Genomic DNA, 13,846 nt, shown 5'->3' with positions numbered 1-13,846 from the left:
TTAATAACGAAAAAGACCATGAAATATACATTTTAACATGCATTGATAGATTTTCAAAATACCCTTCTGCAGAATTGGTTGATAATGCAAATTCCTCGAATGTCATAAAATTTTTAGATAATTATATACAAATTCATGGAGTTCCTCGTTCATTAAGAATAGACCAAGCTCGTTGTCTTGTAGGTAACCAAGTAAAAAATTTTTGTACAAAAAACAACATCCAACTAATACCAGCTCCGGCAAACGATCATCGTGCAATAGGTTTAGTTGAACGACTTATTGGTACTATTAAACAACGCTTGGCATGTATTAAAGACGCAAATAAAGAAGTAAATACGTTCACCATTAACGCAGCAATAAAATCAATTATATACCAGCTTCGCATATGTAAACATAAAACAACTAAGCTTTCGCCATTCGAATCTCACTTCGGGCGTAAAGCCAATACACCACTTAGTAATATAAGTACTCAACCAAAATCATCTGACTTAAGTTATGAAAAAATTTTGAATCATTATTTAGATGAAGAAACGGTAACACCTAATGAATTGCTGCCGGAGGAACACTGGGGAAACAGCCGGAGTGATGACGAAATTGAACGTAATATGTGTAAGGCAACGAAGGATGCTACCAATCGCGAACGGCTAGCAACTGACAATGAATCCCGCTTCCTTCGCACCACACAAGCGCATCGTCCACTCCCATTGAAAGAACACGCCGTCCAATTAAATATTGCCCGAAAGAAACACCTTCATAAAAGATCCAAGAAGAATCTGGACGGCTTGTATGAGGTGTTGGCCCCAGGATCGGTAGTACAAAAGACCGACCAATACACTTCGGCCATTCGCGAGCTGGGAAAGATGGAAGTGACAGTACGCAATAGCGATATTGCAAAATTTGGTACTCGTGAAGAACGAAAAACCAAATTGACAGACTACATAAACCGCAGAGGACCCCGCACACACGAGAAAACAACTGAGGCTAAGATACTTAGCCACATCAAAGAATGTACCCGCATCCAGAAGGGAGACAGAAAAATGAAACATAGGAAACGAGAAACTGGTAGCGGAGTATCCTCGACTAAGTCCAACATTGCTCGCGCAATGCGAGTACGAATGCCTAAAGTTCCGGACAATTTCGCTCCCCAAGTACTACCTGAAATTCCAGAGGCTGCTCCCGAACAGCAAGTTATCACTGAAGAAGTATTTATTGCACCTCCGCCTACAAATACTCAACAAGAAGCACTCGTATCATCTCCTTCAGTTCCAACAACAACTTTCACTCATACTTTGACATGAACAACCAAACGGACTAGAAAAAAACCTAAATATTATAGATATAACAAGGAAGATTCAACGGGTGACTCCACTAATTCGTGTCCTCCGAACTTTGCTCCACCTCGTAGGAAACGACGCGTAGGCGATATCGAATCGATTCAACCTTCAGTTGTACAAACAATTGTGGATACAGCTACTCCTGTTGAACGGATTCTTAACGACTTTCCCTCGCCTATCACAGGACAGGTGTCACCGACTGACCCCCGTATACGGCCAGCCGATCACAGCACTTCAAATGAACTAATCATTGATGAAGAAGACATGTGAAACTCTGATATATTAAAACTCGTTACATTATTAATTATGACTAGCTATGATAACCAGTAAATATATTGTTGATACTATTTAACCGGTGAATAAGTATTATTATTGTTCATATTGTTATTAAAATTTTACTTTAAGCAATTTTAATTTTCTTTGAAGCAGGAGAAATGTGATACATCATAAATTAATTTAGTGCAGTAAACTTATCATACGATGTACTTAATTTATTTAGGGTATCTATTCCTGAGGGGCATGTGCATAAGTCATTATTTTTTCACATGCTAGTCTGTTGCTCCCATTTTCCCACAGCGGGAAATTAGTGTTCACATTTTGTTATGACTTCTGGAATACCAGTTGCCTTAATCTTCATTCTCTTTTGTTTTGCACCTCGTGTACAGTTGCTCAATTTAACTTATCCTTCACTAACCGTCTTTACGAATCGAGTAAAGTAGACGAATAATTAATAAGCAATTCGCTAAGCGAATTCACTCAGAATTTGTGCAAAGCGCATTCGCCGCGCAAGTCAGAACATAAGCGTAATTGCAACTCGCGACTCAAGTTTAAGTACGCAATTCCACTTGCGTACGACACAGAGCAAAGCTGTAGAGAAAATATTTCAATGTATTTAGTTATTTTTAGTCATGTATGGAGCGTAAAAGTGTTTTTAATTGCATTTATTGTCCGGATTCTACAACCCATTTTTCCGCGCACATTTTCTGTTTCTTTCCAAAGTAAAATATCATTTACTTGACATTTCTGTTCGTTTAGACGGCCCAGGTTTAGGTCCAGACCCAAATTGAGCTTTGATCAGACTATGCAGACTGATATGACCTCTGATCAGACTTTCCAGACCGAAGTTACCTCTGATCAGACCATCCAGACCAAAATGATCTCTGATCAGACTTTCCAGACCAAAATGTCCTCTGATCAGACCGAACCCAGACTACTGTCCAGACTATAGTGAGCTTATGATCAGATCCAAATTCAGACAATTGTCCAGACTATAAACAGACTATGATCACACCATCTTCAGACCATGGTCCAGACTCAATTTCAGACTATTGCCTAGACCTTAATCAGACTATGATCAGACTCAAGTGCGCTCAAAATAGTCTGATCAGAGAAAGATTTTAATTATGAACAAATCTCTTAATTTTGCTATAATATATTCATTTCATAAAAACTGGTATTTGCAGTTTTAAAATTATCTAAGGTAAAGCCAATTCTGAAAATATTGCTAATGAAAACGAAACCTAACTGTTGAGAAAAATTTTTTTTTACCATACCCCTTATTTCATATTTCTGACTCAATGGATGAATATAGACAGCTTTCCACAAGAAACGTCGTGGTCTTCAGTTAAGGGGATCGGCATTTGCTATCAGTTTCACACTTCGATACAAGAGAACAAGGTTCAATTTTTAAATCTTTTGACGAACATGTAATTTTTATATTTCATACAAAAAAAACATCTGTATTGCTCAGATTAAGGCTGAGTAGTTTTCTATCAACGTTTTGTGTTAGTTTGTTAGTTTTCTTTGACACAATTCATGTTTTTTTTTACTTTTTATTTGAAGACCTTACTGCAGGAAAAAACTGAAGTATTTTAAGAGTATATTTCACAATATCATGTCAGTTGTTGACATATGTCCCTGAGTCTCATCTGGAAATTCCCAAAGTTTTCTATGGAACTTTTATTTGAAGCTTTTGTTCGTAGTGTTAGTTCACCTTGCACTTTCGTTGTCATAAATAGGCATATAATCATTCGCTTTAACCGATCAAATTGCTTTGCGAAGATTTTTCAAGCTTGCTCAAGCTTTTGCTATAAGACTTGGTCCCAATTTTCTGTTGAACGAAATAACCTCATGCTAATTTCTCAAAGCCATGTTCAGAACCTAATATTGTACTAGTTGATCTGATACTGTACGCATCCTATACTTTTCGTTCGGAGATCATATATGGATCCTATGATTTTTTTTCAAAATCAACTGAGAAATTGTCAATGTTTTTATGGGACCATAAAATATCATAGTTTGTTACTACAAATGTTCATCCCGGGGGGTAATTTATGCCTTTCACAACTATGCCGTTCACTTCATGGGATGTTTTTAGCTACCATTCACTAAGTGCAATCCAGTCCTATCAAGTCAATATTACTCTCCGGTCTTTTCTGGAATGCAACGTAACGGGAGACCCACAACAAAGAGAGCTGCCCAGCGATGCCTCTTACAACGTCTCACTCACCATACCAGAGTGTAAGTACAGTAAAGTTAAATAAACTAATTGAAATGCCCCTCTCTTTTTCCCAAGCATAGAAGATGTCTCTCTCAAACGGTAATGATCTTTAATGACAAGTATTATTTCTAATTCGTAAAATTGTACTCAGAATTCGTTAAAGGCTTTCAGAACCATTCCACTGAATACAAGATACGTTTGAAAATTTTGCACTACTACAGGCTAAGAGTCAAGCAAATTTCCCTAGTCATTCAACACTGATCATGAAAGATCGTATATGATTCTTATTTAGTCTCATAAGTTAATGCATTTAATTTAGTAAGATCTTATAAAAACTTGCGAGCTTTATTCTCTGATCTTGTAAGACCTTACAAGATTTGTAATAATTTGTGAAATTTTACTAGAATCTAAAGAAATACATCGATCTATCTTATTAGAATTTGCAGGCTCAGAGCAAAACTTATAAAGCACTTGTAACTTTTACTTGCAAGAATATAAATAAAAATGCAACATTTCGAGAGCCAAATTAAAACGTTTTGCTGCAATTTTGCTGACTTTATTTAAAACTGTACATTACAGACATGACTCAACCAGTTTGGATTTCATCTCTCAGCGTCACTCTCTCTTCAACATCAATCTACCTCCAGTTCAATGACTCCAACCCAGTAGGCGCAACGTACACACTGTACAGGGACTCCATTCCACTTTCAGACTCTGAAAATAATTCCACTAACAAGTTCATAACAGACGACACTGGTTTGCAACCTGGTACTGTGTATCAATATACTGTCACAGCTTCATTTGGTGGACAAACGACGGGACATTCATCAGTTCTTGAAATTTGCACAGGTGACTTATTACTCTATTTAAGTCCCCTGGCTGAAGTACCCGACCAAAAATCAAGTCCAGAACCCAAGAGGCGCATCAGGGGAGCTGTGCGCGTTCAAACATACACAGTCTAGAAACAAGGACGATTGAACGAAAGTCTCCACATGAATATTTTTTGTTAGAGAAGTTCTGGAAATAGGCATTTTCCGTCTGTAATGGTATGGACTTGCTGGCTTTCGGTCCGGCGCCTCAGTCTGGGCCAATATTATTGAACGTAAAGTTATCTGGTAAGACTCTAACAATACCAAAAGGCTATATGGTCAGAGTCTTGTAAGAGCTCATACAAGAATCAGAAAAGAGTCTAGAAAGATTCTTAGCAGGTAAGCGTCTCAGTTTTTGGCTAAAGGGTTGAATGTTGGAATTTTGAGAGAACGGATTTGATGAATGGGATCCAAACACAATATGCCAGGACCCGTTGAACAAACTACACTCCTATTTCTAATTGGTTTTGATCATATCATTTCACATTCCGGATGACATAAAAAACTTTTATTTCTATTTTCGACCAGCTGCCTTTAAGAAATACCTTGATTTACGCTCGCAATCGATAAGAATCGTAAATCGGAAGCAATTTGTTTTTCAAGATTAAGAGAAGGTAAATTTGAAAATCAAGCACCATGTTGAAGACTTTGCAACGCTGATGCTAGAATATAGAAAATTACAAGTTTATTTCCTGGTTGAAGACAAAGAGTTAAATTTACAAGACCTTGTAAGATTCTTTAAAGGCTGAATTTTTCGCCCCCAGTGTTTCCTACCGTCGCAGTTACAAATTGTTTTGTTACATAGCATGATACTATGTAAATAAAGCTTTTGCAAAGCATGGGGGCTTGAAAGGTTTACGTTCACTAAACTGGGGGGCCAAAACATCATAGATCCTTCAAAAGGTGTAAAATAGTTTTGAAGGAATCTGCCAAGATTCAAGGAAGATTAACTTTTGTCTTCGGCTCGGGTCACTAAATAATTGGCGACTACATTGATGTGAAATTGGCGACTACATTGTTTATACATAATCATACTACCAATTTTAGAACCCGCTGAACCCATTTCTGCTGCAGTTGATGGCAGAACGATTAATGGATTTGTTGTAAAATGGAGTGTTCCTGTTGTGGGCGCTGTTACTGGATATTACATGAACGACAATATGGGAAACACTAACACAAAGATACTGGATAACTTCGTCAAGTGAGTGCTTTATGGTCTCTCATGTTAAAAAGCTTTCAAATGAAGTATTTTACAGATATCTTAACATATAATTGAGACAGTATAACCCCCCCCCCCCCAAGAAACGCTGGTTTTGGACTTGTGGAACTGATGTATGAAAACAATACTTTTCTAATTTTGTCTACATGACTATAAACTCTATATTATATTCAGTGCTAAAAACAGTGTTGGATGCAATTTTCGAGCCAACAAATGCAAAACCTGCCTTTTTCGCATCTTTTAGTAATATTTACTGCCACTAGTAGCAGCAGATATAACTAAAGGTCGAAGAAAAAGACCTTTTTTTCCTGATTCGTTGTCTCACGTCATCGTTGAAAAAAATGGGAACCATTACTAATAAAAAATTACCAGTTTCTTGTAGTGAAAATTACCGAAAATTACTCACACATGGGTGAAAATACTTTTTGAATTTAAAAAAAAACAAAATAGGTGACAAAACATTCAATTTGCATATATTTTACTGTAAAAATCAACTCATTGATAGTCTTACCATCTCAACTGAAATCTCTGTTTTTTTTTAAAAAAAAATAAGTGTTAGATGATTTAATTGTTTGTTTGGTTGAAAATTTCAAGTGACTTTTGAACTCTTTTATGTCTTGTATGAACACTTTTTTAAAAAAAAAACATTTTTCAGATTTCAAAATTCAGCCTATTTAATTTTGAAGTGAGAAATGTTGTCATAAACGCGTTTTGAGGGACCAAGACTTTTTAAATGTTAAAAAATTTTTCAGTTTATTAGGCAACAAGAATAAAGCTTAAACGTTGTAATTAAAACGTATATGGTTTTTTTAGCCAAGTTGAGATATGAATCACGAAATTTTTGCTTAAAAAGCGGATCTTATATTTGTTGTAAATGCCTCAACGTACAACGTGTCACAAAAAAGTTTTCGACATTTTCACTGCATTTCATCAGTTCATTAATTTTAAGATAGAAAACCAGTTCTATTTTTGGATAAAGCACGTTACTGCTAAAAAATGCTAATTGAACTAATTTGATGTAAATTATTGAGGTTGCCTATAATAATCAGCCATTTTACTTTTAAAAATTCAGGTTTGAAAAGTGTTATTACAAGTTAGCGTTTTTGCGCGTTAATGTGTTGGACCAACATTGTTATAAGCTAAACATTGTTGACCAGTTTTTAAGAGAAGATCATTTTGTAGGGTTTCAAACACTATCTTTTCACTGAGTCAGATTTTTTTTTTCGAAAAGTGCAGTCAGCTTAGTTTTTTCTCCGACAAAGTTCACACTATAGGCATCCTAAATGATCTTAGTGTTAGTATTTATATCTAAGATTTAGTTTAATTTCAAGTGGTCAACTGTGTGAAGCATGCTTTTTCGGCCTCTTAAACTTCTTTATGATTAAAACTACATTAATCGGCAAAATTCCAAGTTGCCAATTAATTTGGAAAAGTACTTTTTTTTTTAAAATTTACTTATATTACTTTTATAAATGCTCAAATTTAGCTAGTATTTACTAGAAACCCAATTCACAGCCTTAATTGTTGATATGAACATTGATGTGCGTAGTTAAAAAAGTTAAAAAATGTCTTCGTAATCCTTAATTAGCATTGCTTGGTCTAAATGGCAAGTTGTTAACTATTGCACTTGAGCAACAATGGCGGCGTGGAAAAGAGCGACAAGGTCTGAAATAATGACAATCCAATTCGAAAATCGGACATTTGTCTCGTCTCGTATTGTACGCAAATCAAAATAAACGTAAAGCAAAATTTCACAACAAATCTCAATTCCAGCTCACATTTTTTAAAAACCTTTTTCCGGTTTCATTGTGGTAACACATATCATTTCAGCTACACGTCATTAAGCGCTGTTCAGTCATACACAGTCAATATCAGTCTCAATTCATACTTGGAATGCAATGTCACAGGGGAACCAACACCACGGGAGCTGATCAGTTCATCAGCTTATAACGACTCACTGCTGGTTCCAGAATGTAAGCTGAATTAGTAAATAAATTTTAAAAATATTAAATGTTCACGAAACGAACATGCAGAAGTTTTCTGTTTTCTGTCAAAATAGTTGCTCTTGAAGATTTATAGGCGCTTTTATTAGAAGCTTTAGTAACAGTTACTTTTTAGTTATTTCCGCTATCGAATAAAATTAACTGCTTTAGATTTAATTTGATTTCAGCAAGATTATATTTCTGTGATAAACTCCTCTATAAATCACTTCCTTAGAGTTATTAAATTCCTTTAAATTTTTAGGCAGTATTCATTTCTTGCGAGATCCTTGGTAGAATCTTGAAAGTTTGGAACCATCTTGAAAGATTTGAATCCGTTCATCACTTGGCTTTTTATTCATTCCTTATTCACTAGGGTTCTTATACACAGTCAATATCAGTCAATATCAGTCAATACACAGTCTGAATTCATACTTGGAATGCAATGTGACACGGGAATCAACACCACGAGAGCTATTCAACGTCACTTGTAGATAATTAACATTCCATTTTTTTACTGCCGGATCGACCGTTTAACTTTCCGTCCATTCCAGCCGCGCATCTTAACAGATACTATAACGTTTTCTATTTTAGCATATGTTCGTATCAATTTCACAGAGAAACTATTTTCTACAGAAAATTTGTTTGCTGGTAGTACCTTAGATAATTTGATTTATGACATATTAGCACTTTGAAAATAGGCGGTGAAATTTAAAAAAAAAACTAAATTCTATCATTCGATGTATATACATTTTTTTAAATTTTCAGACCTCTCCACCCCAGTTTGGCTACCATCCTTGAGTCTCTCAGTTTCTTCATCCTCAATATACTTACAATTGAACGACTCAAATCCAACTGGTACAGTCTATACAATCCTGAGAGGCGGCGTAGTTCTGTCAGATTCAGACAATAACTCCACAAACAAGTTCATCAATGATGATACGGGGTTGCAACCTGGAACTGTTTACAGATACACTGTAGTTGCATCGGTTGGATCGGAAACGACGCCAGTTTCGTCCGAGCTTCAAATATGCACAAGTAAGTTTGGTTGGCTAAGGCAATTTATATAAAGATTAAGGAAACAGAACGCTTAAAATTAATAACCCAGTGTGTCCCAGGTTGAGGTCCCATCCGGAAGTGACGTCTGATCAGACCATCCCCTGACCGAAGTGACCTCTGATCATACTATTGAGCGGTCGAATCAAATCCCAGACCCTATAATTTTGGTCTGGAAACTCACCGTGTGCGTTGGTCTTGGGTCTGATCAGAGGTCACTTCCGGATGGGACCTCAACCTGCGGTGAATACAATGAAATAATGCTTTCAGCGTATCATTGGATCTTAGCGGTTACTGACGTGACTTTTTCTTAAAGGTGCCTTAAATTTAATGGTAAATTGTTCCAAGATTTGCGGGTTATTTTAATGTTGAAGTAAGGTGAAACGTCAGCGATGTTGCAACATGAAACATCATTGAAAACAGTGTATTATGCACCCACCAGTAAACGAGCGCGTGCCATTACATACTTACTCACTAAGAAAAAATAAGGAACATGCTTCTGGGGGTGCAAATAATATGCACCCACTGTGCTGCCGGAGCTTAAACGGAGCAAATCAAAGAATTTTGACATTTGAGGGCTACAAAATCCGCCTTCTTTTTTTACTGATAATCTGACAAGATCTAAATTTTCTCATGTTCAAATCAGGGGTCTTAAAGCAGCTTCATATATGCATGCATGGCGATCGTTCTAAAACCTAAAACCTAACCAACGACAAGATCAAAACAACGGCTTTTGAAGTTTCAATTTAATTATAGATAGGTATGAAGCTAATTGAAATGATGATTTTCGTATAATCCTGATTAATTGTTTCTAAAGTAGAGTTGTTAACCTTTTTTTAGATCCTGATCCACCTGGATCGGCTCTTCTTTCCACCAGATTGGCTAACAGCGCTTCTATCATCTGGACTGCTCCAAGTACTGGATCGTTATCTGGCTTCCGCATTTCTGACAACCTTGGAAACAGCAACGTGAACGTAGCAATTTCCAGTATCAGGTAAAAAAGGGCACCGTAACCGATATTCTATTGCACAATTTGAGGGTTGAGTTGAAAACTTTAATGAGTAGAATCCTTCATTACGCGGGTCGAGTGAATCGTCGAAATTTTTATTGGAAATGGTCTCAATTGGCGCTGAATATAGTTTTTGTTTGGCGAAAATTTCCATAAGATTTAGTAATGATAATAATGTTAATTCTGCGAATTTGCTGCCAAACAACATTCCCGTACTTAACGCCAAGTCAATATCAGTACTGGGCAAGTCTAATCGCAAGTCTAGGTATCAGTACTGATTCAGAGCTATGATCATAACACATTTAAGACTTGTAAGATTTGACCAAGACTTGGCACATCTAAATTCAAGTCTTGGCAGGCAAAAAAAGTCATAAAACGTCAAAAAAAAGCCGAAAAACCGTCAAAAAAGCAGGGAAAACGCCTAAAAATGGCCGAAGAAACGTCAAAAATAGTGTTTCAATTTACAATGTGTTTATGGAAACTGTTCTCTTGCTTCTTTCTAAAATACCACTGATTGTGCGGAATTCGCTCTAAAAGCAATTCAAAATCAAGAAACCATTTCACTGCTTTTCCCAGATAACTTTTAATGCTTTTCCAAAACTTTGGCATTTACTGTTTTTAGCTACATGTCTCTGAGTGCTGTAGTGTCCTATCAGTTGGAAGTTAGTCTGCAAACATACTTGGAGTGTAATGTCACAGGAGATCCAACTACAAGACAGCTCATCAGCGACAATTACAACACAACAATCAACATTCCACAATGTAATTTTATTTCCACTAATTGAGTTTCTCAGCGCTCTAAATTTTACTCGTGTGGGAGCACACAATTTTTTCTCGTGTGAGCATTGAATTACGCGATTTTTTGTCTGATAGTCGCAAATCGTGTGTTTTCACACGAGAAAAATTAAATAATTTGTTAATTTTTTACACGATGTGTGTTAATTTTTTACACGATTTTTCGTGTAATATGAAAACATGGGTTGAAAGCCGGAAAAAATTATTTTCAATAGCTTTGAAGTTTCTCATTGCCGACCAAGATGGTCACAAGAAACGTTTTGTGCAAAATTTATAGTTCGTGCAAAATCTCTCAAACTCCATCAATCATATTTAAAGTGAACCACTCTCTCTCATTTCTAGTGATTTGTAAACCACTTATGTGAAGTTGGCCTAAAAATCGTTTACTTTTACCCGATTTCTCGCGTAAAAAGAATTACACGATAAGAGGCCTATTTACACGAGAAAACGTGTAAATTTACACTATTCTCTCGGGCTTAACCTCAGGATTTTTCGTGTGATTAAGACAATCAATCATGTAATATTTATGCAATTTTTCGTGTGTTTACAACCAATGTTTCATGTGTTTTCACACAAAAAATCGCGTGGTTTTCACACAAAAAATGATTGAGAACACACGAAGAATCGTTTAAATTTTACATGATTTATCGTATGAATCACACGAAAAATCCTGAGGTTAACCCCGAGAGAATCGTGTAAATTTACATAATTTTATGCGTAAATCGACCCCGTGTGATTCTTTTTACGCGAAAAATCGGTAGAAGCACACAATTTATTGTTGAATTCACACGATAAGTTTTTAGTTTGAGTGACAGTTTGTCTTCGTTTTAGTGCAATAGAATAACAGAATTTTTTCAAGGAAAACTTTCTGTTTTACTAATTTTCAAGTGTCTTAATCAGGTCTCATCAACATTTATAATGAAAGGTTATATTGTTTTTTTTCAGTTCTAATAATTTTTTTTCTTAGCTGACCCAAGTGGGGAGAATAGAAACATACATTTCATGTGTGGAAAAATGAAATGGACTGCTGAACATTGATTCCTTAATCTGTTGATCCGTTATTTTGGTAGACATAGTAATGTTAACCAAATTCATTGTCAATTCATTATTCTTAGCAAAAAATTGTTCACTGTTTGCTTTTGAGTGTGTATTATTTTCCATTTGAATTGGCTTCATTTACGCCATTTTGCACAAAGAACTTCACTTGGTGAGGATTTATAAATTATGTTTTCGACTGTGCTGTACTCTGTCAATCGAGTAGCGAGAATCAGTTTCATAGCAATACACCGAAGACCTCATGCGATATGCCTATTAATATTATGAAATTTAATTAATTATTTTCAAAATTATTTTTCGAAAACGCAAATTTTGAGCTAGAGTTTTTCTCATGCGTTGCAAATGTTGAATGCGGTCCGGGTTGAAGTGTTGGCAATAGAATCCAGTTGATCCAGACACAAAATGACCATGATTAGACGATCCAGTCTCAACTAATCGAAGTTTTGCGACCATGAACCAAAAATGCTATTTTTCGATGCATTGCGATTACGAAGAAACAGTGTGATCCAGACAGAAAAAATGCAATGATCAGTTGATCAAACAAGAAATTAGCATGTCCAAATTATAATATATGAGAAATCGCACGAAATTGTTAGAAATTGTGCGAAGGAGCTAGTATGATTCGACAATCCAGACAGTGCTAAAATGACTGACTATGATCAGATACTTTTAAATTTCACAACCTCCCGCGATCTAGGGCGAATAGCTACTGAGGAAGTTGCGATAGAAACTCCTAATATAACTGATGGAACATTAAATACCGAAGCATAACTGGTTTTAATCATTTTTAGTTTATTAAAAATCCCCGAAACTAATAATTAACAAACGACTGAATACAGATTTTGCAAAGATCGTTATCTTAAGGCCAATTATGTGCTATAATTGCGCAAAAATTTATTTTTTCTTTCAATATAGACATTTTTTTTTAGCGCAGCTTGTGTTAATTGTTAGCTCATGCTGATAACTTATCTGAGCAATCTTTCTCAGTTAGCTAACAGAATTTAGATTTAAAAATTTCAAATATTTCAATTCACCTAGACTAGGAAGCAAAATCAATCAGAATATGAATCAAATGATAGCCTTTTGTGGGCTTGTCATTTGACATAATGACCTAATGATTGGAACTAGCGGCGCTCTTTTTCGAAATAGTGAGCTCATTAATTGAACTAAGCACGATCTAATATCAGACGAATTGGGACTATGATACGATTATGTGGTCTCATAGTTAGGCATAGCGCGCCTATGATTCGAAATAGCGCGCCAAAAATAATGGTCCAGACCATGAATTGGTCGTTAGTGAGGGTACACCCCTAAGACAAATAAATGTGGATAATCATATTATGATCACCTTGTCCCTGGGATCTTTTGATAGTTTTTCGTATTTACGGTTATAATTTCTACTAGGAAAACTTTTGTTTTATTTCGGATCGTAGAATACAAGTGATTGTCTCAATTGACCATAATTATTACCAGATTTTGCTTTTTATGGTGATCAGCAAAAAACCATTCCAGAGTTATTGGTCTGGATATATCCAGCCACTGTATGCACATCAGCCTTTGTTACGAAAACAATATATACGTGATATAGTCGACCCAAAAATGTTTTTTCTGTTGTCCTCGTGCTAATAGCCATTATGTAACTGTAAGTTCTCATGTAAAATCCCATTGCTAGAAAAAACGTCATTTCAGATCTTTTCACACCTAACTGGCTACCCGCTCTCTCCTTCACCCTATCTTCCTCCTCAATATACCTAGAGTGGAATGCGTCCACCAATCCACTCGGCACAATCTACACAGTCTACAGGGACTCTATTCCACTTATAGACTCTGAGAGTAATTCCACCAACACATCCTTAACAGATGACAATGGGTTGCAACCCGGTACTATGTATCAATATACTGTTACAGCAACATTGGGGGGAGAGACGGCGCCAGTATCATCAATTTTGGAGATCTGTTCAGGTTTGTTGCTTCCTCGTATATTATCATGTGGTTCACGTTTTATCAGAATAGTTTCAATTGAAGAGAA

General features: G+C 35.9%; 1 protein-coding gene across 1 annotated transcript in view; it reads left to right on the top strand.

Annotated features, from left to right (window-relative positions):
• The window catches only part of LOC142344851 (fibronectin-like), a 110,886-nt gene that overhangs the window by 88,194 nt on the left and 8,846 nt on the right, over window positions 1-13,846 (top strand). The window contains exons 17-24 of the mRNA XM_075396873.1: window positions 3,712-3,854; window positions 4,414-4,683; window positions 5,751-5,904; window positions 7,753-7,895; window positions 8,670-8,939; window positions 9,798-9,951; window positions 10,589-10,728; window positions 13,507-13,779. Of these exons, the coding sequence (XP_075252988.1) occupies window positions 3,712-3,854; window positions 4,414-4,683; window positions 5,751-5,904; window positions 7,753-7,895; window positions 8,670-8,939; window positions 9,798-9,951; window positions 10,589-10,728; window positions 13,507-13,779 (1,547 nt within the window). The remainder of the gene's footprint in view (window positions 1-3,711; window positions 3,855-4,413; window positions 4,684-5,750; window positions 5,905-7,752; window positions 7,896-8,669; window positions 8,940-9,797; window positions 9,952-10,588; window positions 10,729-13,506; window positions 13,780-13,846) is intronic.

The sequence above is a fragment of the Convolutriloba macropyga genome, chromosome 8, assembly GCF_964194025.1.
Source record: "Convolutriloba macropyga chromosome 8, txConMacr16.3, whole genome shotgun sequence".
In the NCBI taxonomy this organism is placed as follows: Eukaryota; Metazoa; Xenacoelomorpha; order Acoela; family Convolutidae; genus Convolutriloba; species Convolutriloba macropyga.
This window is presented reverse-complemented; position numbering and strand designations above follow the sequence as displayed.